The 25,361-nt window shown below is 50.3% G+C and overlaps 1 protein-coding gene across 5 annotated transcripts in view; it reads right to left on the bottom strand.

The window, feature by feature from the left end:
* Nucleotides 1-440: 440 nt before the first annotated feature.
* GALNT14 (polypeptide N-acetylgalactosaminyltransferase 14) overlaps nt 441-25,361 on the bottom strand; it is a 232,784-nt gene continuing 207,863 nt past the window's right edge. For 3 of the 5 annotated variants that reach the window (XM_055252509.2, XM_055252513.2, XM_055252512.2), the window contains exons 10-15: nt 22,642-22,768; nt 19,968-20,060; nt 15,345-15,428; nt 14,724-14,868; nt 2,530-2,649; nt 784-1,366 (exon numbers count right to left, since the gene is read on the bottom strand). In XM_055252509.2, the coding sequence (XP_055108484.1) occupies nt 1,208-1,366; nt 2,530-2,649; nt 14,724-14,868; nt 15,345-15,428; nt 19,968-20,060; nt 22,642-22,768 (728 nt within the window). In that variant the 3' untranslated portion in view covers nt 784-1,207. Of the gene's footprint in view, nt 561-783; nt 1,367-2,529; nt 2,650-14,723; nt 14,869-15,344; nt 15,429-19,967; nt 20,061-22,641; nt 22,769-25,361 lie in introns of those variants that run through there. The other 2 variants (XM_055252511.2, XM_055252515.2) reach the window with 2 other exon arrangements.

Raw genomic sequence — 25,361 nt, 5'->3', positions numbered from 1 at the left:
GCCCTGGCCAACACTTTAATGGCAGCCTTGTAAGACACCCTGAAGCAGAGGATCTCACTAAGATATGCCTGTATCCTTGACCCACAAAAGCCATACGGGAATAGATGTGTGTTGCTTTAGGCTGCTAAATTTCAGGGTCATTTGTTATGCAGCAGTGGATAACAAAGTCAGTTACCAAACAGCATGTAGGAAACTCACCTGGGCAGAGAAGGTATGGGCATATTTTGGGAACTTCATATGGATTGGTTCTTCTCTTAAACCCTAGTTGATAAGAATGGACAACTACCATAACCCATGCCCAGGGCACACCAGTAAGCTGGAGATTTATTAGAGTAAGAAATTTCTATGCTAAAGGCCACAGGCCATAAAGCCCTAGCAGCCAGAGAGATCATCCTAGGGTAATGTTTTTAAGCAAGGAGTGGTGTCAGAATCAGCTGACATGTCTGGACCCTACCCCGCACTTACTGAACCAGGATCTCCACAGCCTCCAAGTTAGACAATTCCGCAGAATGTGGCAGGTGTGCATCATCAGTAGAAACCCCTGATCTGGTCCCACTCTCCTAATTTGACATAACAGGAAATGGTGGGTCAAAGAAGCTACATGTCATTTTAAGATCCCACAGCTAGTTGGTGGCAGCCCAGGATAAGGGCACAGATCCCCATCTCCCTGTCTTCTTTGTCCGATCTGCCACAGGTGCCCCCCACCCCATGCCCCTATTCCGTGAAGAGCTCAGCTTAGCCCTGAGCCAACATAAGAAGAAAAGAGCAAGAGATGTCCAGAGACAACTTCTAAGTTTCTCTTTATTTCTTTTGGAAACAACTTCCATTCCTCATCTCTCAATGTAGTCCTGGCCTAGTGAAAAAGAAGGCTTTTCTCTCTGGCCTCTAGAGAGTGCTTCCTTTGTAAGAAAAGGAACAATAAACACTTCCCATTAGGTTTCTGTCTCCAGATACCAATCAGGGAAAGACTGGCCAGGACTGGAACTAATGGCCTTGAGAACATGTGGGATTTGTCTCTGAGCCCCATTGGCTTGTGATGTTTTTCTCTGTCCTCCCTGAGACAGTTGCTCCTGTCCTGGGGGCTCTACCTCCACCTCCCAGTCCAGGATGTCTGAGGTGGTTGCGGGCTGCTTGCTGCCCAGTTTCCAGTCTGTTCTGGTCCAGGGAAGCACCACCCCGTGGCCCTCGCTGCTTCTGGCAGGGGTCCTCAAGAGCTCACCATGTCCCAGTGCTGGCTCATGAGTGAGGACTCACATGGGTTGACGACGATTTCCTTGCCGTTCTCGGTGTCATCACCGAACATATCTGTATCGAGGCAGAGGTGGGATGCTACGTGCTCGATGTGGGAACCAGTTTTGGTCCATTGCTGGTAAGACAAAGAGGAGAGTGAATGAACTAGGTGCCATCAGTAATATGGGAGTTCTGGCATTATCAGAAAGGTAGGTGCCTCATGTCTAGGGTCACTCAGAGACTTGATTTCGTGGTTTCATAAGCTCTAAAACTGCAACTAATTGCTCTGCCGGGTATTATTGTTGGTTTCTTTTTTTAAATTGGATTAAAAAAAGTTAAAAGCAAAATCAATATGTTTACTAGGAAAACTCATTAGGAGGCAATAACTTTCCAAGCAGCAGCCCGGAAAACGTGAAGCGAGTTAGTCACAGGAGCAACCTAAGAAACGATCCACACTCAGCATCTGCACGATGGCAGAGAAGTGGGGAAGAGCTGGGAGCAGCGAGTGTGATGGCAGGAGGGGCTGGGGGCTTCTTCAAAATGTGTCAGCACACGAGGGGCCAGAGCAGAGAGGCAGGTCTCATGCAGCAGGTTCTCACACTTGTCCTCGCATGACAAAGGAGGGACTGGACACATCAGGGGAAGCACCCCGGAGAGGGCACTGAGCACGTTACTGCCAAGAGACAGTCACAGCTGCCCTGTGTAGTGGACATCCTCAACCCCGTTTCAGAGAGGAGGAAATGGACATCCAGAGAGGTCCAGTAACCTGCCATGGGTCACACAGCCTGTAAACCATAAAACAGGCATTTGAATCTTGTTCTCTCTAACACCAATACCCAGTTGACAAGAAACTGAATGGAGACATCACTTTGCTGCTAGAGGAACTGGGCATTTGGTGCGTCCAGAATGCTAGGAAGTTTGGGGGACACACTGCCACAGCCCAGGGCCCCGAAGGCAAGGGTCAAGTCTTGCTCATCCTTGCGACCCTGAGATCCTTGTTTGGGATCCCAGGTGGGGAACAGAGCAATGACAGGAAAGTAGAAGATGAGTGGGCATGGTGTGGTCAGTGGAAATCAATAGGCTTTCATGGGGCAGGCTGACCAGTGAGGGTGGATGTTGCCGTTGCTGCTAGCATCACAGAGGGGATCCCAGGCAGCACTTTCCCTCCCTCTCCTGACCTCACTTATCAACTCTTCCTCTTCTAACAATTTCTCTCTTTTCCTGCTCATGAGACTAAGCCCTCAACAGGCAGTCACATTACGGAGATGGCCACATCCCAGGGACCTGCTGAGCACTTACCTGTCTGTCATCTCCATTCTTGCAAAGGACAAGAACCACTGGGGCGCCAGGGAACAAGGTGATGACCGACAGGCACAGCTCCTCCTGGAGGATCTGCTGGGTGTACGTGAAGGCCCACACCTGGGGAGAAAGAGACCAGGAAGGTTTGTTCAGGATCCAGGAAGCCACCACTCGTGGGATACAACCACACCTGTGGGTGTGATTAGCACAGGTTGGTAAGAAGCACCAAGGGTCGCAGTAGGCAATGATCATCAAAGTTACCTTGGAAAATGCTGAAACAAGTTGACCCTGAGCCTCTGGACCAGGTTACTCACTGGCTACTTCCCCTTGGCCCAAGAATGAAAAAGTCCACTTAGCAGGCCAGCCTCCTACTCTAGGACAAGGTGTCCCCCAGGCAGACATGGTGGTCAAGTGCCAGAGACTCGGAGGTCATATCTCCATGGAAATCTCCATCCCATACCCCATGAAGGGGCTTGGGCCTGGGCCATTCAGGCTGCCTCTGGGAGTCCTGAACAATTCTGGGCTTTGAGCGGGAGCCTGAACAACAATCCCAGCAGAGCTGTGTGCTCCACAGTTTCTGTTTGGAGAAAACATCTCGAGGGGGTCTGTTCCTAGCACTTGACATTTCAAGCAGCCATCTAGCAGGTCAACTCCCCACCCCTCCATATCAGATACCTTTAGACTCTCCCCTGTTCTTTGAAAGGGAGTCCGAGTCAGTGTCTAGAGCACATGAGACTAGAGCACACGAGAGTTATGACAAGAGGCAGATGGAAGGACAAATGGAACAAGTGTTCCAAGGGAATGAATAAAGAAGGGTCTAGGGAAAGAAGAATGTTATGAGGATTCAGATTATTTCAGGAGGGTGCATGTGCCAGGATAATAGATCTTTTGTCCCCTGTGCTCTTGCAGGGAGAGAAGCTGAGAAATTGGATTGACAAGCAGAGTTCTGTTGGCATCAGGAAGAAGGGCATGCTGTGTCGTTCATTATGAGGGATGATTCCAACATTTTTCCTCCAAAGTATCAGAGATCACAGAGTAACTGGCTTATGAAACCACAAGCACTTCCCAGTTCTTAAGTCAGTGGGGCAGAAAGTACTGGCATAAGCAGTTTTTTACCACAGGTTGTAAAATAAGGTAACATTTACCCTTTGCCTCCATCTGGGGGCAAAGAAGATGATTCCTGAATTGGGTCCCCTGGGGAAGCTGCAGAGGATCCTTTGAGGGCTGTATCTGTTTCCACTACATCCCTGAAACAAGTTGACCCTGAGCCTGTGGACCAGGTTACTCATTGGCTACTTCCCCTTGGCCCAAGAATGAAAAAGTCCACTTAGCAGGCCAGCCTCCTACTCTAGGACAAGGTGTCCCCCAGGCAGACATGGTGGTCATCTGTCTCTTGTTCTGCACCTTCCCTTCTGGTCCCTGGTCCTCTCCTGTCCTCCACGGGCTGCTGAAAGACTTTGTTTTCTGGGACCTGGGTGGTTCAGAGGAACCACTCCCACAGGCTCAGGACCTTCTGCTGTCCTGAATACGTCCACCTTGAGTCAACCTGACTTGCTGGACAATGATGCCTGGCTCTCTTGATCTGGGACTCACCAGCCTAGTGGGAGAATGGCTCCGGCATAAGGATTCTTTTATCCCTTTTCAAACTGTTGGTGTTGGGAGAAGACCTAGATCAGAAAGCACTCCCTTGGGAGAGATGCAAATATAGACGAAACAAGACTGTCCGTGAGTCTTGTTCTTATAGCAGGGCAATGGGTACATGGGCGTTTTTTATACTATTCAACTTCTGTATTTATAGATATTTGAAATTTTCTATAATAAAAAGTCATGAGATATATTCCTTGGGACATATCAAGAAGTTCTTCTCTGGCCTTGTGAACATCACATTCTACACATCCCATTTGCCTTTCTCCAAGATAAGCTGAAAGGGGAAAGAAGTCTGTCCACACAGAGGTGGTGCAATGACCAGGCTGCTGCTGCTGCTGCTAATAAGAGCTGACATTTATTGAGCGCTTAGGATGTGCCCAGCATTATCCTGACAACTTTACACAGATTGATTAATTTTCATAAGAATCCTATTAAGTAGGTATTACTATTATCCTCATTTTATAGATGATGAAACCAAGGCTCGGAGAGGCTATCCAAAGTCATACACCAGCAAGTGGCCCCCACACCAACTTTCTCCAGCAGCTCTGTCTGCTCTTGCTGATGCTGGAGAGTCAGGGCTGGCTCTGAGCCCTTTTAGAAACTTTAATCTGGGGAGAAGACACCTGCCCCTGAGATTCTTCTTCCAGGTTGTAAACATTAAAACCAAAGATCAGCTCCACCTTGACAGGGGAGAGTGGCAAGAGATTCTTCTTCTTGGCCAGTTCCCAGTGACAACCTTTATGAAAAGATGAACAAAGGTTGTACTCCCTTGCCAAGGTCTGGGGTGGGGCAGGCCAGAGAATAGTGCCCTCTCTAATAGAGTAATTGGGCCATGAGTATGAATGGAGGCCCACACTCTGGATTCTACACCAGACCATAGGATACACACAGTGCTGGCTTCTAGCCTGAGCCGCCCCCCTTTTTCCTCCCCCACCTTGGCTGCATATCCAAGCTGAGTCATTCCCCTCTAAATGGTCTCCCTTGGACCTGGGGATGTGTACTAGAGACACAGTCCACCCTCGGAGGACAAACCCAGGGATGAGACCTACGTAGGGTTTTGAATTAGGCTGGGGCCATTTGGGTGGAGGATTCTGAAGTCCTAAATATCCAGAATGTGATCTAGAAAGTGGGCCTAGAATATTCCTTGGCCTGTGGGGAGGAGAGAGAAGGGCCAAAAGGTCAAATGCAACAGCTGGACTACCAGGAAGCCATATGCTCTGAGGTCAGTACAAGGGAAAGACGAAGTTCATTCCTTCTGACCCATTACCTGACTATAGAGTCTGTAGGGAACCACAAATTAGTATTTCAAAAATAAATCCTGCCATTATCTTACAATCACCATCATACAATGACGTTGTGTTTTCTGTGTTAAAAGCATTAACTGATTAAATATAAAAGCCTCTTTTGAGAGCCCACTTTGGCGTTTCTTCTTTTTTAATATCCTAGGGGTCTCAAAACTGGAAGTGCTGGATGGGTGGGTGGGTGGGGAGTTCTTTTGACATCCTTGACCCTTGTTGTCCACAGACGCCTTTCAGGAAGAAATGCATTTGGGCATCTGGTGCATCCCCAGGCCGGGACCTGATGAAAACATCTCAAAGACCCCCAAGGAGAATGTGTGAACAGGCACAGCTAATGCAGCCCTCATGCTAAGTGGACTTTCCATTAGTTGGTATTTCCTGGCATTTCAATAACTTAGCCTCATCATGTCCCAGAGGAAGGCTGATGTCTGGCCACATCTGAAAGAGGAGAGGAGGGAGGAGAAGCAGGAGAAGACAGGAGCACGCAGGCGGGAAGCAAGGAGAGCATTTTCAGATTTCCATTCCGGAGCCTGTCAGACTTCCCAGAAGGGCCGTGATGAATGGGTTTATTAAAAGAATCCTGCAGTCAGAAACAGACTCTAGGAAGGCAGCAGAGGTTGCTCAGCAGGTCTGGCCTGGATTCTCTGAGTGCTGGGCCCTCTGCTGTTGGCTTCATTTGGGGGCCTGGCAAAAGCCTAGCCCATGATGGAGGTCCTGTGGCAGGCCAGGTCTCCCTAACGGCTGAACAGGCAGGCCTCCAAGACAACTGTTTCAGCCCTGACTGAGTGGGTAAGTTAAATGTTAAAGGCTGAAAGGGCCAGTGCCCTTTTACAAAGGCTTATATGTAACAAAAGCCCACCAAGAGTTTGCCTAGGCCTTTCCTAGGCCTTGAAGCATGACAAGATAATGAAGGAATTCTTAACAGGACCCGTTTAGGATTAAACAAGTTTTATTGGGGGTCTGAAGAAACTCCCCAGACCTCCACAAACAAGTTTTATTGGGGTCTGAAGGAACTCCCCAAACCTCCATGATTTAGCAGGAGACAAGATAAGAGTAATCACCCCTGGCATCTGGACCCATCTAGATTAAGTAAATTTACTGAGGCTCCAGGAGAAGGTCTTCAGGACTCAGACCTTAGTTATAGATTAAAAGAAGTTAATCATTTATGTCTTTAGATGAATGCACACTTACAAGCAGACAAACAGCTTAGAAGGTATATAAGCTCTGAGAAACTTTGTAATTTTGAGTTGGTCTGGCGATAATTTCCAGGTTTTGTCTCTGTACCCGGTTACAGAAATAAACTCTCTTCTTTCCCAGTTCATCTGCATCTCATTATTGGGCCATGAGAATAAGCAGACCAACCCTTGGTTTGGTCCGGGAACCGTCCCTCCTATCCCAAAGCTGTAGCCATGGAAGGGCAACCCAGAGACCGCCCTGGGGGTTGGTGTGGGTGGCCCTGCCCCCTCCACTGGGATAGGCCAGCTGGGGGCTGAGGAGGAGGGGAGTCATCAACGAATGAGGAGGGGATGGACTGGGCCAGACAGCCTTGAAACCTTCTGTGCTTGGAGGACATGTCTGGAGATAGCCACTGCTGGTGGGAGCAGGGAGGGGACAGGCAGGGGGTCAGTAACCTTCTCTCGCCAGCAGATGCCAGTCTGGCCATAGCTGTGGAAGCTGGGATGCAGAGGGGCCACAGCACCCAGCCTGGGGCTTGTGGTCTTGCACAGGATGGCGAAGCAGGGATAAAAGATTGTCTTAAGATGTAACTAAAAGAGGGCCACGCACGGTGGCTCTTGCCTGTAATCCCAGCACTTTGGGAAGCTGAGATGGATGTATCATGAGGTCAGGAGTTCGAGACCAGCCTGGCTAATATGGTGAAACCTCATCTCTACCAAAGATACAAAAATTAGCCAGGTGTGGTGGCACGTGCCTGTAATCCCAGCTACTCAGGAGGCTGAAGAAGGAGAATTGCTGGAGCCTGGGAGACAGAGGTTGCAGTGAGCTGAGATCATGCCATTGCACTCCAGCCTGGGCAAAAGAGTAAGACTCCATCTCAAAAAAAAAAAAAAAAAAAAAAAAAAAAGAGGCAGGAATGAGGACAAGCCTGGGCCCAGGCAGAGGAGCTGGTCTTGGAAGGGCCCAGGGCCCCCGCCTCTGGTGGGCAAGAAACTATCAACCTGGAGCAGCGGCTCTCAACTCTCCCCACTCAGCGGACCTCTGGCAGCGTCTGTAAACATTTTTGGTTCTATGGCTGGGTAAAGGAGTGTTTCTAGCCGCCAGTGGGTGGGGTCAGGGATGCTGCTAAACATCCTATGCTGCACAGGACAGCCCCTCAACAAAGAAGGATCTGGCCCTAATACCAGTAGTGCTGAGGGTTAGAAGCCCTAGTCTCACCTGAAGGGCTTGGGCTCTGCAGGTGGCAGGCCTGTATCTGAACCATGCGCTGGCATTACTCACATACCACCTGGGCAGTCTCTCCAAGCCTCCCTTACCCCATCTGTCAATACTCTCTCCAGAAGGGGTGACACCACCAGGCATGGGCAGGGCAGCACTGCCGGTTTTGTTGTCGTTAGACAGCCAAAGTGACGCCTGCTTGTAAGAGACTCTTTCAAGGGCCAGGCCTGGTGCTAGTTGCTTCACATTCATTGTCTATTTAATTCTCATAACCACTACGGTTCCTGTTTTGTATAAGGGGAGACTGAGGATCAAAGGGGCCAATGGTTACTCTGGCAATGCCAGAAGCAGACCCCAGGGTTGATTCTGAACTTGGTCTCTCCTTGGTGAGGTGGGACCTGAGCCAAGTATCCAGGGCCTTGAACCTCTTAGTCCATACTGGGTACCTCCACGGTCCCTGAGACATAGCCTTGAAGCTCTCCCTTCAAACAAGGCATCTAGAATGGATGAGCCTGAATTCAAATGAACTGACCTCGTGATGCCTCTGGCTCTCTGACGCATCAGCTGTAGTGATTGTACCAACTGTGACAACAGCACAAGTGCACTGATGGCTGTGCTGGGGTCTACCTCAGCCCCTCCCTGGTGGAGGTTTTTTCTCCAGAGGCAGCAGGATGATCTGGTGGGCTCCTAGACACACCTCCTTCCATTGGAAACTTTGATGAACCCACTTTTGGGGTCTTTTCTTTATTGCCAGCCCATTCTGTCCTTTCCTCCCATGTGGCAAGATTACACTTACAGGTGCAATTGAAGACCACACTCAGTACATCTTTGTTGGGTCATGTTGTTGGACCCTGGGATGATACCAGGGCTAGAATCCCCACAGAGCTGCCTATTAACCTGTGAATTTGAGCAAGTTACTCAACTCTGTACATACAGTTCCCTTGTATGTAAAATGAGGATGACATCAGTCTCTAAGAGGGTCACTGCAAGGAACAAATGGGTTAATACCTATCCCAGAGTGGTGCTTTCCATTAGCAAATGCTCAATTGCTGTCTGCTGTGTTGACGATGGTGACCGGGGGAAGCCAACAAGAAGAGAGACGACCTTACAGACCTTCCTTTGGAATTCTACCCAGGAGCTATGCTGGAGGCAGGGATGGAGCCATTCCCAAGGCTGTATTGAGAAAGCACAGGAAGGAAGGGTGGCACTGGGCAGGGAGGATGGCATCAGGCAGGGAGGGTGGCATCAGGCAGGGAGGGTGGCATCAGGCAGGGAGGGTGGCATCAGGCAGGGAGGGTGGCATCGGGCAGGGAGGGTGTCATTGGGCAAGGAGGGTGGTGTGTGGGTAGGGAGGGTGGCATGCAGGCAGGGAGGGTGGCATCGGGCAGGGAGGGTGACATCAGGCAGGGAGGGTGGCATGTGGGCAGGAAGGATGGCATCGGGCAGGGAAGGTGTCATTGGGCAGGGAGGGTGGCGTGTGGGCAGGGAGGGTGGTGTGTGGGCAGGGAGGGTGGTGTGTGGGCAGGGAGGGTGGCATCGGGCAGGGAAGGTGTCATTGGGCAGGGAGGGTGGTGTGTGGGTAGGGAGGGTGGCATCGGGCAGGGAGGGTGTCATTGGGCAGGGAGGGTGGTGTGTGGGCAGGGAGGGTGGCATGTGGGCAGGGAGGGTGGCATCGGGCAGGGAGGGTGGTGTGCGGGCAGCCTGTCCCACCAGCAGACTCAGGCTCACACACTTCGAGGCACCAGTGCCAGTCCAGGTTAGGGGAAGACTTTATCTTCACCTGCCCACCCAGGGTACCCACCTTGCATGCTCCACAGCCAGTAGCCCACACACTGGGAGACAGGTAAAAGGGCGAGCTAAAAATATATTTTATGTTTTTCCCCTTTCTTTAAATTGGGATGGAAACTAGATTGGTGCACTGTATTCTTTCTACCTTTCACAAATATTTTTCTAGAGTCCAATAAAGTTAAGAGGAAACTTGTTAACCTGGAGACTTCTCGGGCTTCACATGTTTACAAACGGATGATGTATTTCTCTCGCATTTCACCTAAGGCATCAGTTTTCTGACATCTTCAATACACACTCAGATTAAACATTTTGCTCCCAAGGTTGACAAGCCAGCCAAGAGAGGGAGGGAAGGCAGGGTGAGGAATGGATAGCACTGGGGGTGGAGCAGCATCCGGAGCCAGTATCAGAACCAGAGGACAAAACAGTCTCCTTTCAACAATGAGGATGCCCCAGAGCCTGGAGCTCACCTGCCTGCAGAGACTGTGGGGAGCCAAAGCTGAACTCAGCCCTTGGTTCCCATTCGCTGGTGCTTTTACTCCACAGTTGAGGACCCTAGAGTCTCCAGGCCAAAAGGACCAAGACTTATTTAAAAACCTATGTAGATCTCATCCCTGGGTTCATACATGGTCCTGTATCCCCAGCCAGTTACTTTACCTGGGGCTTCGCTTCTTCGCCTTTGAGTGTGTCCTCTAAGGGTAGACTATATCCCTAGTACACACCCCTAGGCGCAAGGGGGACCATTTAGTTGGGAGTGACCCAGCTTGGATGTGCAGCCAGGGTGTGAAGAAATGGGGGCAGGCAAGACAGGAAGCCAGCATGGTGTGTGTCCCACATTCTGGTGTGGAATCGGGAGTAGGAGCCTCCATTCATGCTCTTGTCCCAATGCCCATAACATCAGGGAGGGGACTACTCTCTGGCATTGTCCTCCACCCGAGACCCTGACGTGGGAGTACAACCTTCGTTCATCTTTTCATAAAGATTGTCCTTGGAAACTGGCCAAGAAGAAGAATCTCTTGCCACTCTCCCCTGTCAAGGTGGAGCTGATTTATGGTTTTAACGTTTACAACCTAGAAGAGGAATTTCAGGGGCAGGTGTCTTCTCCCCTGATTAAACTTGTCTAAAAGAGCTCAGAGCCAGCCCTGACTCTCCAGCATCAGCAAGAGCAGAACTATGATATGCGGCCAGATTCTCCAAATCCATCTTCACCCTTATTGGTAGGATATGACTTTGGGTAACCTCTCCAAGCCTTGGTTTCATTGTTTTGGCCTCAGCCTGTATCTGTATGATGGGATAATAGCAACATCTACTTAACAGGCTTTTATGTCACTTCCCTGATACGGTCTCTCAGAGACAAAAGAAGTGGGAGCAGAGAAGACTGAACAAACCATGTTTAGGGGTTTGAGGGGCAGATGTGACTCCCTCTGGACAGGCCAAGAGGCAGGACAAGTAGGAGGACAGAGGTGGGAAGAGGTGATGGGGGCAAAGCAGCCATAAGAGGAGAGAATGTGACAAAGCCCAGTGTTAGCAGAAGGGGTTGGGAAGCAGGAAGACAGGACTAGTAGTTTATATGGGAAGGAGGAGCAGACACTGAAAAGAAGAGAAAGGCCATATAAGTCAGTCCTATGACACACACACACACACACACACACGCACATGTACTCAGGGAGATTATCTTAGGTGGCATGGTCATGTGGATTTCTATCAGTCCCATGTGGGTTTAACACCTCCAGATTACTTGGAAATGTATCCAGGTCGTGCCGTAGGCCCTGGAGGGCAGGTCTGTGTCTCACCCAGCATCAGGCCACCTTGCATCCCAGCAGGAATGGTCCCTGGGCCGTGGTACAGTCTGTGAAGTGGACTGAGCATCATCCTGTCTAGGAGTATTCCCCCAGCACCCCACATTCACACTGTGGTGACACCAACTCTGTTGTTCTCTCCAAGGCAGAGAGGAGAGGCATCTCAGTACTATCTTCCAGAGAAGATGCTTTGCTCACGCACAGGCCATGCCCAGGATGAGTGTGAGTTGCCTGCAGATGACTGTTGTCCCTCATGACAGGAGGGTCAGCTGGGATGGGCACTACTACCCTCGGTCAAATAAAGGCCTGACAACTCTCCTCAGGGCCAGGGCATTGCAGGGCCCCTCTCTGAGGCCCATAGAGACCCGGCTCCTCTCTTCCCACTTCCTTATGCAGCCCAAGGCGTCAGGTACCAGAAAAGCCCCCTGTTCTGCTGGAAACAGACCAAGCACACTCCTGCCCCAGGGAAGGGGGGAAGACAACACTCTGGCTGCTGCCCACCAGTACTGCCCACACACAGATTCAGAAGACAAGGATGTGTGTCACCTACTCACAACATTTTGCAAAATGCCACTTGAGCAAATTATGTCATTCTCATCCAGGCAGTCATGCCTTAAGCAAAATCAACACCTCAGTTTCCTTTCCCTTTTCCCGTCTGACTCAAGCAGCTCCCTCCCCTGCCCTACTGGAGTAGAGATATGGTTCCTGGAAAAGCCACCGCAAGCTGGAGTGGGGTTGAGATGCCTCAAGTATTTTGTGGTAGACAGTAGGAGCCATTGATGTCTGTGCTGAGACTGGGAACAACGGGTTAGTGACCACATGCAATGTCAGGGTAGGGGCAGGGCTGCAGCCAGGGCAGGAGAAGCAAGTGGAGGCTGTTGCTGTAATCTAACCCAGTGGCTCCCAACTAGGGTGGGTTTGTCCCTCAGGGGGCATTTGGTCATGTGTGAGACACTTTTGATGGTCGTGACTTATGTTGAGTTGTGTTGTGAGGAGGTGCTGCTGGCAAGAGTGGGCAGAGGCTAGGGTTGCTGCTAGACCACCCATAACACACAGGGCAGCCTCTACAACAAATAAACATCCAGCTCAAATGTCAAGAGTGCTGAGATTGAGGAATGCTGATCTAGCATAAAGAAGCGAACATGGGATCTAAGAGCAGCCCCTCTGAGAAATGAGACAATGAGGGGTGCAGGAGAAAGAAGAGCTGCAGGAGCTGGACTAGGCTGGAACTGGGGGTCCTGGGAGAAGGGGGTCACATGGAGAGAGCTAGTGGGACAAGGAGGCAGCCAGGGTGCCTGACAGATGCTCCTGGCCATCTGTTGACTTGAGTCACAAGTGAGTTCAGTGTGGCCATGGACCCAATCAGCCAGTGTTGAGAGTCCAGGTAGGAGATCTACACCTGCAGATTTGCAATTCCCAACCCTCTCCTGAGATCTCATAGCATCCTGTTCCCCAGGACAAAAAGTAACCTCTTCAGCACCTGCAAATCTGCAATTCCCAACCTTCTCCTGAGATCTCATAGCATCCTGTTCCCCAGGACAAAAAGTAACCTCTTCAGCATGGGAAGAGAGACCAGGATTCGGCTCCTGCTTTCTCTCCAGCCTCACTGCTGCTCCCTCCCCTCACATCCCACTCTCCAACCCTACTCTCCCACCAACCTGCAAAGGCAGCATCCTCACCAGCGTCCTTGCTCAGCTCCAGGTCTTTCCTGGGCCACCCTTTCTTCCCTTCCCAACCTGGCCTATTTCTACTCATCTCTGAGAATACAACTCGTTTCCAAGTCCAGTTGGAAACCTTCCCTGAGCCTCACACCTAACTTGGATGTCATCTCTTGCAACTTCTATGGTACCCTGGACAAAACTCCATCCAGGACAGAGATTACATCATAATGGCTACTTTCTAGCTTGTTTTTACATTAGGCCCTTTGAGGGGCCCTTCAGGCCTACAACCTCGTCTTTCATCTCTGCATCTTCACAGTTAATAGAGAAGTATCTGTTGAATGAATAAATGAATTCGCGGATAGATGAAGATATGGAATTTGTGAATCAATAAACAGGAAACTGTCAAAGCTGGAAGCATGAAAAAATCTCCAAGAAATGGTTTGTAGAGAAAAGAACAGTGAGCTGAGAACCTTGGTGAACACCTGCCAGAAGGGTATGAGAGTGGGGGTGAGGAGTTAGCAAGGAAGCCATAGAGAAAAGTGCTTTTCCTTTTTTTTTTTTTTTTTGAGACGGAGTTTCACTATTGTTGCCTGGGCTGGAGTGCAATGTGCAATGGTGTGATCTCGGCTTACTGCAACCTCCGCCTCCAGGGTTCAAGCGATTCTCCTGCCTAACCCCCCCGAGTAGCTGGGATTACAGGCGCGTGCCACCCTGCCTGGCTAATTTTTTGTATTTTTAGTAGAGACAAGGTTTCACCATGTTTGCCAAGCTGGTCTTGAACTCCTGACCATAGGTGATCCACCCGCCTTGACCTCCCAAAGTGCTGGGATTACAGGCGTGAGCCACCGTGCTTTAACGCAGTCAGCAGGCCAAATGCTATGAGATTGGCTGTGAATTTGTCAGTGACCTTTAAAACAACAGTTCTAGCCTCAGATGGGAGAAGACTGTCCCAAAAAACACGGCAGGGAAGGGGAGGTACTTTGTTGATGAATCAAGTAAAGCACAGGAAACCTTTCAGAGAAGGGACCACAAGGGGTCCTGCAGACTTAGGGGAGGCAGGAGATGCAGAGGTGAAGCTGGGGATGAAGAAGGATGCTGCCCAGAGACAGGGTGGCAGACAGTGATGGTTTTACCAAATCTGATGTGACTACCTGCCAGTCAGAGCTAAATCAGCTGGGAGACTCACAGAGCAGGCATTCCGTCCTGTCCCAGGAGGCAGTGTCGCCCAGCGGTAGTCTTCTCCCCCCTTGCATTTCACATCTGCAAGCTAGCTGTGCCATTGGCCTTGCCTGACCCTGCCCACGGTTGCTGCCAGCAGGTAGGACACCAACTACAACAAACTCATTAAGCTCCTGCTAACTTAATGGGCAATTTCCTATAGGCAGGATGCTGCCTGTTAAGCTGTCTTTCAGAGGAACTCTGCACTTGGAAAGCAAGCAGCATAAGCACAGTGGCAGAGTGGGGGGATCACACCTCTCATGCTCCACTACTGATCTCTGGGAATAAATGGGCATCCGATGTCATGTAAGAGCAGGTGATGGAGGCAGAGTCATCTGGCTGCCTCCCTCTACTGTGACACATGGTCCTGTACCCTTAGCCAGTTACTTTACCTGGGACTTTGCATCTTCGCCTTTGACCTTGGCACAGGGGCTCAACTTTAGGTTTGGGGTTTCTTGGTTGTTCTGCCTTTGAGATTCCAGGCACTTCTGTCTCTGTCGGATATTGCCCTTCTGGATGGAGGACTCCTTGGGGATGCTGGAGGAGAGTCACAGGGAGAGAGGAGAGTCCACTGCTCACTGGATTAGCAAGACTACCAGCTGGAGAGGGTGGGCAGTGTTCCGAGAATGGCAGGGCTGGGCTGTTAGAAAATATCTGCACTGCTCGGAGAAGGGCAGGGTGCCACTAAGAATGAGGTGGCAAGGAAAGACCCAGGAGCTACAGAGGGAGATGAGTCCCTGCAATGAAGCTGGTGTCAGTGAGTCCGTAAGTCAGGGCTCAAACACAAGCAGGTGAGAAATATTGCTACTGGCTAACTGTAATCCCTCATGCTACTGATTCAGTACAGGGTCCCTCCTAGTTTTAGGGGTGAAGGGAGCCAACTGGTCTTCTTAGACCTCCGATATACATAAAAGCCCTCATCCAGTTGGTCATTGTCTGCCTCTTCTCCAGACCAAGCCAGCTGAGGACCTCTCCTTTCAGCCAGCCAAAGCTCCAACAGGTAGGATGGATACCTGAGTTCAGGGTAGACATTCTCCAGGTACCACTTGAAGCTCTGGCAGCGCAGATTCTTCCTCAGGTCCAATCTGCTCTCAACACTGGGGGCAACGGGGTTGTGGACAGACACAAAGACAAAACACAGCTGTCAGAGGCAGGCACCAGCAACACCAGTCCAGACTGAGAGCACAAAGCACAACCCATGCCCATGCTCTGTGCTCACATCTCTCTGGAGGGTGCTGGGGAAATTAAGCAAGAACAGATTTCTATAGCTGCAGACAGAGCTATGGAAACACTTAGCAATATCTCACAATGGTGCAGTAATGACAGTGAGGACTGGTGCTTTTACTTGAAGATGGAATTTGGGGGTGTTTTTACTTTTCATTCAAAATAAAGCTGCAAGAACATTCAGTGTGTTGTTAATAATTCACTGCTGGGGCTCTGGGCCTGCTTATTCACAATTTCTCTTTGGATTCTGCAGCCGAAACACCACTCCCCGCTGCCTCAGTCTCAAAAAATCCTTTTATTTGGCTGTTTCTGGGGCCTGGTCATGTATTTGTTCATCAGATATTCATTGAGCACCTACTATGTGTCAGGCATTGTACCCAATGTGGGATACTATGGAAATCTTTTGAACAATAGGCAAAGATAATGAAATAAGCCATCACAGCCCAGGTGACATAGGATGAGCAGGAGGGACCTATGGGAACAACTCAGAGGGGGACCCTTGCTTGTCGGGTCCATGGTGGTCAAGGTAGTAATGGCGATGCTGCTGGTATCTGGAAGGAAAAGGGGACATTATCTAGACAAACCAGAGGTAGGGACCCCTGCTAGAGGCAGTGGGGAGAGCGAGATAAGCACATGTGAAGATATGAAAGAAGCTCTGCGGGCAGGAAGAGTGCTGCAGGATCTTAAAATAGATGTGTATGTGAATGTATGGGTGGTGATTTGGAAGAGCAGAAACGGGTGAGTTGAAAGCAAAGACAGACCATAAAGGGTCCTGTGAGGCACTGCCAAGGAGTTTGGACTTGTTTAAAGGGCACTGGGATGAAACTGATGGGTCCTAAGCAGGGCAAGAGGTGGTTTGTACTTTGAGAGCATCTCAGTGCTGGTCCACAAATGGGTCTGATGGGCAAAGCTGGGGCCAGGGAGGGTAGTGAGGAGGCAGCTGTGGAAACTCAGGTGTTGATCATGCTTTCAAACAGGGAAGTGGGGGTAGGAATGAAGAATGACAGGCTGAGTGCCTCCACACCTCTCAGCACCCACCTAAGTTACAGCCATGTCTTGTTCTTCCTGGGCAAACACATAGAGCTGGCCTTGCTTCCTGTCCAACTCACTTCCTTCCACTCCCCACCTCAAGATTGCACTAGAACTTCTTCTTACAGAGCACCAACCACAGCTCATCACGAGACTCTAAGCTCCATCAGGATGGGAAGGTCAGGTTTCTAAAATGCTGAATATTGGGTGTTTAGCAAGGGCCTGCGTGCTCAGTGCATGATGGTGCAGTGTTACCAAGACTTGGTGATCATTTGGATGGGGAACAGAAGGAGAGGGATTCAAAGTTGACACCTAGATTTCTGATTTGGGCAACAGGTGCAACGAAAACTCTTTATGGGGATGGGAAATATCAGATGAGGAGTAAGTTTAGGAGCAAACGTCATGAGTTCAGTTTAGGATTTGTTGAGTTGCAGGTACCAGGGAGACATCCTGGTGGAGGTGTCCAGTTGATAATTGGATAGAAGGGATTGGAGCTCAAAGGATAGGTTTAGCTTAGAAATAGAGATGCAAATATCAGCAGCATAGATATAGTGCTTAATGCCAGAGAGAATATGTAGTAAGAAGAGGCTTTTTAACAGACCCTCTGGCAAGACCATCATACAAGGAGTAGGAAGAGGAAACAGCCTGCAAATGGGACCAAGCAAGCAGTGCCTAGCAGCAGAAGAAACGCCAGGCCTGCAGAATTCTGGAAGCCTAGGGACCGGGGGACACCAGAGGGGCCAGGGGTGGGAGAAGACTCATGCTGATGGGGCAGCGAAAGAGGACAGTACAGGGTGCAAGGAAGTCACGAGGGAGCCAGGTGGGAGCAGTCTCAGGGCTTGGGGGCCAGGAGCGAGGAGGGGAGTGGAGAAAAGCAAGCAGACCACTGCTTCATGAAGCTGGGCATTGGAGGAGTGGAAAAGACAGAGTGTGTATGATGAGCAATGTTGGACTGAAGGAGGGTTTTTGTAGTTTGTTTTCTTTCCTACCCCTCCTATTTTTTTTTCTTAAGATGTAAGACACTAAGTTTAAATGCTGATGGGAATAATGCAGCAGAGGAGAGACCAGGGACCAGGGAGAGAGTGGAGGCACTCAGAGGGCAAAGCCCCCTAAGGAGTGTGGTTCCCAAACTTGTCCCCATGTTAGAATCACCTGGTGTGGGGTCTTTAGAAAAATTCTACAGCCCAGGCCACACCCCAGAGCAAGTAAACCAATTCTCTGGAGGAAGGGCACAGACTGCAGTCGGTTTGAAACTCCCCAGGGGACTCTGATATGCAGACTAGTTTGGGAACCTCCTCCGTAGAACCTTGCTCCTCAAATTGCGGCACTCAGGCCGGCAGCATTGCATCACCTGCAGCTTATTAGAAATACAGACCTCCAGAGTCAGAATTTTCATTTTAACGAGATCCCCAGGAAATCTGCATGCACATTAATGTTTGAGAGGCCCTGCGCCAGGAGGCAAGAGGAGATGAATCCAGGCAGTGGGAACTCGATAAATGTTGATTTATGAATGAATGCAGCGATGAATGGTGCATCCGGAGTACAGGTGGAGGGATGGAGACCACAGCAGGAAGCGCAGCCTGTCCTTTGAGACAAGAGACAGAGAAGGATGCTGCAGATGCAGTGAAGTTAATGGGTTGGTTTGTTTTGGGAAGTTGATGTCATCTATTTCATCTGTAAAACAGAAGGTGTCATCTGCTGCCAGCGAAAGAGGGGGGTGGACTAGGGGCTGGGAAGAGTGGAGGTTTAATGAAGATCGAGGGAGAACACTAGCTAGGAGAGGCAGCAGGGCCAGTGGGCAGACTGCGGGCCTTGCTGAGACTGACGACCATGGTGTATTATTAGTAGCACCAGCTGGCATTCCCAGTTCTGTTCAGCAGCCTGTGTGCACAGGAGGACAGGGTGCAAAGTCAGATTCATCCAAGGTTGAACCTGGATGAACTGTGGGGATGATGTTGCTAGATGGACAATAGCACAGAAGGTCTGAGGACAAGACCTTTTGAGTTCAGTTTTTAAAAGAGTAGAATCCAAGCTAGAAAGGGAAGGCAGTGAGGGGGATGTGGTTGATATGGCCAACAGATTGGAAGTTCTGATGAGGACTGAAAATGAATGCCTTGGAGGTTTGGAGTGAGAACCTGAGGGGCGGCATGGATTTATGGTTTCAGAGGTGCAAATCATTTCGGTGGGTTCTGATTTAATCCTCCCACTCAGTGATGGGTTCAACCTATGAATTTAGGCTGCAAAAAACCCATCTGCTCAACAGCCTTCGTATGATGAGTGGGTGATGTTAGCATGACAAAAAGCCACTGGTTGCCCCCAAAGAAATATAAATGATAGCATTAGTGAAGTTGCTATTTTTCTCTACTCTAATCAGCCCTGGGCTGGGGAATACAGGGTCATTCCAGGTTTTGAAATCAGATAGGTGTGGTTTGAGCCGCCATCCCCCTCTGCCATGGTGTCATCTAGGGCAAGAAGCTTAACCTATAGAAGCCTCAGTCTCCTCATCTATAAACCAGGAGTCATTATGCCCATTCCTCAGAATTGGGAGGATTCATGAGATGCCTTATGTAATGGTATCTAGCTTTTATTTATTTATTTATTTTTAATTAATTAATTTATTTTTTTGAGATGGGGTCTCGCTCTGTCACCCAGGCTGGAGTGCAGTGGCGTGATCTCGGCTCACTGCAACCTCCGCCTCCCAGGTTCAGGTGATTCTCCTGCCTCAGCCTCCTGAATAGCTGGGACTACAGGTGCCCGCCACCACGCCCAGCTAATTTTTGTATTTTTAGTAGAGATGGGGTTTCACTATATTGGCCAGGCTGGTCTCGAACTCCTGACGTTTTGATTCACCCGCCTCGGCCTCCCAAAGTGCTGGGATTACAGGTGTGAGCCACTGCGCCCAGCCTGGTATCTAGCTTTTAATAAACATTCCTTTCTCTGTCCTCTCCTCCCATGAAGCTTGAGCACTGCTGTAGAGGACATCTGTACACATGCTGTTCCTCCAAGGAAGGAGAGAGCTTAGGCTTGGATGACCTAGAACTTGGAGGGAAGAAGTCCCACCTAGAAGGACTAAGGCTGTCTAGTCCTGCCGCCTTCCTCTCTGCAAAAAGCAGGAAATACTGGTCCATTGCACAAGGCACAGCTCAGCTGCCCTAGAGCTGGCAGTCCAGGTTGCCAGGCAGTCATTCCACAAGAGCTGCCTAAAGCCCTGCACATCCAGAGCTGGGCAGGAGCTCTGAGGAATAGGAAAGAAGCCACAGCCTTGGGCCCTGCGGGAGCTCGGGGTAGCTGAGCTGACTGGCCTATCGGCACCCATTTGTATCGGTCCTATGAGCTGGGCTCTTTTGCAGTCTCTGCCCTCCTCAACCTGAAGGGACACTTACTTCCCGAAGGGCCTCTCCAGGGCGAATGGCCGGGCAGCGTAATAGTATTGCTTGTATTCATCCATCCACACTTCAGCTGTCCGCTTGGTGTTCCTGGGAAGACAAGGAGTGACAAGGAGTGTCAGTAAGGGGCTGTCTGAGAGGCCCTGCGAGTGCCAGTTAAAATACACATGTGTGGGCTGAGCTGGCAGCACCACCTAGGTGGGGGCCACCACGGTCAACTGACTATCATTCCTGTTCCCAGGGCACTGAGCCCAGCCAAGCCCCACCCAATCTCCAAAGGGGTCTTTACCCCAAGACACAAGATTTTAGTACAGGTTGAGTATCCTTTACAAGAAATGCTTGGAACCAGAAGTGTTTTGGATTTGGGTTTTTTTTATTTGGAATATTTGCATACACATAATGAGATATCTTGGGGATGGGACTCATGTCTAATCTAAACATGAAATTCATTCATGTTTCACATACACCTTATACACATAGCCTGAAGGTAATGATATTTTTCCCTTAGGGATGCTGAATAAACTGTGGGTTGTCTGCCTGCATTTTGACTGCGACCTGCCACATGAGGTCAGGTGTGGAATTTTCCACCTGCGGCATCATGTGGGTGCTCAGAAAGTTTCAGATTTTGGAGCATTTTGGATTTTAGATTTTTGGATTAGGGATGCTCACCTTTAGTAACAACAAACCTCTCCCCCAAAAGATACAGACCAGGAAAATCATGCCAGAAACTGAACTTCTGTGGCTATCAAAGAAATAGGGAGAAAAGGCTCAGGAACCCTACTGGCATCCCTTCACTGCCAGTAACCAAGAGTGCAAAGGCAGGGCCTGTGTGGGCATCTAGCTTCTGGCTGTCCTCGGGCTCTTGCTCCCGGGTTCTGTCCTTTACCACAGTGGAATTGTTCAGGTCCCAGCTCTCCAACGGGAAAGTGGGCACACACAGGTCTTCCCGTAGGCTGTGCAGTTAGCCTGCTGCAGGTGTAAAGAACTAAGTAATCAGGCTTCTTTTTCCAGACTTTTTGCTAGCATTCTAGTTCTTAAAATCAGGTTATCTGCCCTGACTCTGACCCCACGAATCACAGAAAAGGAGACAGACAGAGAGACAGACACTAAGGATCCCTCAGCCATCAGGGGTACCAGAAAGAGCCCCAGAAAAGAGAGAAAAGATGTCAGAAAACAGTCAGATGGCTGGTGGCCTGGGCAGCGGTGGTATCTGCTGAGGCCAAGTAAGGGAACTTGGGGCCTAACTGAAAAGGGGGTGCTCTTTCAGATGCTAGCTCTGCTTTAGAACAGAAGCATTCAAGAGAGGAGCATGGCAAGCCCTTCTAAGCTAGGACCTGCAATGACACTTTATGCACACACAGCCTGGTCGGTGGAGCACTGGAGGCAGTTAACAGTGCCTCCCTGGCCCCCTCCACTGACCTAGCCATTAGCACATTGGAAGCTGTTTAGCAGACATCTGTGCCACAATCTTCCAGAAACTGAATGACCTACCAGTGGCATGCAGGATGCCCACTGGCCAGGGCCCAGTCTCAAAGACAATGACCGTCTGGAGCCCCAGGCTCTTCCCCTCATTTCCAGGCCGGCCCTCCTCCAGGCGGCCACATGGCTCCTGCACAGCCACCACTTCCCTGTGCCAGACGTCCCCAGAGCACCTTTACTTCTGAAAACCTGAGAGCTGAGGCAGCCCTGCCTTTGTTCCCCACTGCTTCCCGGCCTGCTCATTTTCTCATCACCCTACCCTTGCCCTTCACGTTTTTGCAAAAGTTGTGGCCAATTTTCCCCTTGCTCAAACCCACGTCTCCTCCAGGACAGCTGTGTTGGGGTGGCTGTGTCAGGATGTGATGACACAGCTCCCCCTACCCCAATGGACCAAATGACAGAAAAAAAGGAAGAGGAGACCAAGTGGAGGAGTGAAGCTATCAGATGACAAGAGACAGACGGTGGGGGAAAGAGAGAAAATCAAGAGGAAAAGATGGAAAGAGGAATATTCACAAATTATTTTGAAAGGAGAAGAGAAAGATCGAGAGGAGAAATCGAGGAAAAAAGAGTGGATGAAGGGAGGAAGCAAGGAACAGGCAAGTGGGCACTCTTGGGTCTCTAAGTCCCCGTAAGAACCACCCCCCAGACAGGAGGAGAGCACACCAGCAGACAGGAGCCCAGGGTCTCAGGCCCTGCCCCAGCCTGGACCCTTTGACTCTGCTGGCCAGGCCCTGGAGCTGGCACCTAAGCTGCATCCCTTGGGCCTTCCCATTCCCTGCATCTGCCCAAAGACCGCTCCCCTAGTGACCCAGCCCGAAGGTGGGGCACTGGCTCTTCTAGAACTCCAAGGTAAAAAGGGCTGCCCCTCCCCCATCTCACAAAACCCCAAATATCCGGAGCCCATGCCCTGTAGGAGGGCATTGATGAGTGACTTGAAAGCCCATGAGGCCTCACGTGGGGCCTTCTGAAGCCTCAGAAGCATTAAGGAAGCCTCCGGCTCTAACACTGGATGTGACAGGCCTGCCTTCCCTACCCCAGCAGAGTCTGGGTAGTACAAGGTGCAGCCCCGGCCAGTCCAAATCACACAGGCAGCCTAACAGAGCACCAGGGACGGCTGCAACCCTTACCGGCAGCCGCCCAGCCATGGCTGCCTGTGCTGCTGCCCACCCGCGCTGAGCCCCTGGGCACTTACTTTATATACGTGTTGGCATTTCCATCAGGGAAAACGTATGGGTGCTTCTTCCGGAAGACGTGCCCCACTCGGCTGCAGGGGACGATCTCTAGGCTGCCCCCGCACATCCACACTCGGAAGGAGATTTCTGCAAGACAGTCATGCCCCTCCTATGACCTCTTATTATTGCTGCTCCAGCTTTGAGGCCTCAGGTCTAATGAAATGGTGAGGCCCCCGCAGAGGCCAAAGAACAGACTCTGCAGCCAGTCTGTAGGTTCCACTGGCTGAGAGACCTGTTTCCCCTTCCATAAACGGGAATAGTCCTACCACTTCGGAGGGTGGTATAAGTGAGCAGGGAAACAGTGCAAACCAGCACGCTGGCCTCTGGAGCATATTCAGGGGCCAGCACGGCAGGGCAGGGGCTCTGCAGCAACGTCTTAGCCTGGAAAGGAGGAGCCTTGGGGGCACCAAGAGAGTTGCCTTGTAACTTGCAGAAGAATTCATTGTGGAAGTCTGGTTAGATGCACTCGCTGTGATCCCAGAGGGTTAGAGTCAGGACCAATGCGAAAGAAATTTCAATCTAGAATATGGGAGAATTTTCTAACAATCAGGGACAAGGTGACCATTGTGAGAAGACTCGGGACAGGCTAGAAAACTTCACGGCAAGGATGCAACAGAGGGGACTGAGTCCCCAGAAGGCCTCAGGGCAAGGTGTCCACAAAAGTTCCTTCCACGGTGAATGCAATTCTACCATTGGGGAAGAGCCATCTGAACCATAACTCAGGAGGAGAAAGTCTGTGCAGTTAACTAGAGCTGAAAGCAGCTCTAGAAAATGCTGGAAGCCTCAAAGCTGTTGTTGCTGGTGTCCCCTAGGTTTGCACACACACCCATTTCTTCCTGGTTGGCTGCTGCTATGGGCCCTCAGAGAAGTGGGTGGGATGGAGTTAGCAGAGGCGGCTGTGATGAGTATATTTCTCCCCAGGACTGCACCCTAGCAGGCTTGAAGTAGTGCTTCTGCCCTGAGAAGGAAGTGGTGGCATACCAAGAGGGGAGGGAGGGAATTTTATCACCCTCATTGGTTAAAATTGCCAGTGCATGGTGACATTCAAAAGCAGAATGACTGTGAGTGTTAATATTGCTCTTAAATTTTCTGCAGATAATGTACCCCCTAACTGACCGCAGCGAGGGCAGGCTGCTTCCTGCATCCCACTGGGCCTGTCACTGGTAGAAAAGGCAGCTCCTCATCTGTAGGTATTCTGGTCTGGCTGATGCTTCTGAAGTCGAGCCCAAGCATGTGGCTGCCCATGTGAGGAGCCATGGGGAAGCAGGCTGGGTGTTCACGTGAAGGGAACAAGGATATAGGTATTACAGGGCCTTCATATCACATGTGTGTCCTGCACCATGCTCTCATTCACCTGTCCCCAGCCACCTTTACCTGTCACCTACCTGAATCCTCCCACGTTTCCTTGGAAAGGCCCCTGGACTAAGGTAAGACTTCTTTCACACTAGCCCTACTCCACCACCTTCTCTGCACCACCCCCTCTGCCTACTGCTGTTCACTCCTAGGAAACCAGGATTCCCCTCAGGGTGGGGACCATGTAGACTCAAGGAGGAAGAGAGGACTTCTCATGACTGCTACGGAATCATGGCAATAACATGGGGGAAAGGAAACAGGAAGAACTTAGCTTCACAGTCAGCAGGCCCAAGTCTGCAGTAACCAGCTAGCTGCATCCTTGGGAAACCTGCTTAAGCTCGCAGAGGCCTGATTTGCTCTTATGTCAAACAAATGTCATGAAAACACTCCACTGTACTGCCGTCAGCATCAAATCAAATAGAATTTTGAGAACAACTGTGTAAATGCTAAGTGTGATTGAAAGATCAGCAGCAGTTATTATGAGACATCCCTCTAAAGCCAATCTCTTTAAAACATGGACATCACCCACCTGTGCCCCCTTTTAACTTCTTAAATGACTTACAGATGCTTCTTCCCATCTTCTGCCACACTGCAGGAGACACCTGAAATGTGTGCACTTCACATTTGAGATTTTGACTCTCCATAAGGTCCCATGGTATAGAGGGAGTTGGCATTTGGCTGGGGCACTGTTTGAATCGTTTTTCACATGAGTCATTGAGCAAGGAGTGAGCTCAGCCAACTGCCTGGCACCCACATCCCCATCTTGCAGTAGCACATAGAGGAACCTGGAGGTCCGTGCATGGAGTTGTGTCAGCACGTGTGAATTTCAGTCTCATGTCTGTGCGCCAATCAACTCCTCTCCAGAGATTCAAAACAGGGCCTGCTCCAGTTCCCAAAATGGAAAACCCTCCAATACCTCAACACTAGAGATGGAGTCCTTGCTCGCTAGATATAACTTACACATCTTGTGCCAGCTTTCTTCTAAAGATATGTATGGGTTTCATCTACAGTCTCTTCCTTCCCTTGTATTCAAATGAGACATATGTCCTTTTGCCTTTGCAAAGCGAATCCCTCCAACCTGTGCCTCCACCCCGTGCCTCCACTCCATGCCCCACCCCCATTCCCCACCAGCTGTTTCTTTTCCTATGATCTCTCCTCCCAGCTCTTTATTTCTCTCTGAATCTACTGACCCCTCACTTCTGCCACAGCCATGCACAGGTCTCCAGCTAGGCCAGCACCATTGCCTGGCCCTGATCCTTCTCTACCTTCCTTCTGGAAGAACATGCCAAATCCCATGTTCTTCTCCTACATCCCCTCAACACTCTGC

The sequence above is a fragment of the Symphalangus syndactylus genome, chromosome 18, assembly GCF_028878055.3.
Source record: "Symphalangus syndactylus isolate Jambi chromosome 18, NHGRI_mSymSyn1-v2.1_pri, whole genome shotgun sequence".
In the NCBI taxonomy this organism is placed as follows: Eukaryota; Metazoa; Chordata; class Mammalia; order Primates; family Hylobatidae; genus Symphalangus; species Symphalangus syndactylus.
Note: the sequence above shows the minus strand (reverse complement) of the source record. Positions and strands in the feature narration are given on the sequence as shown.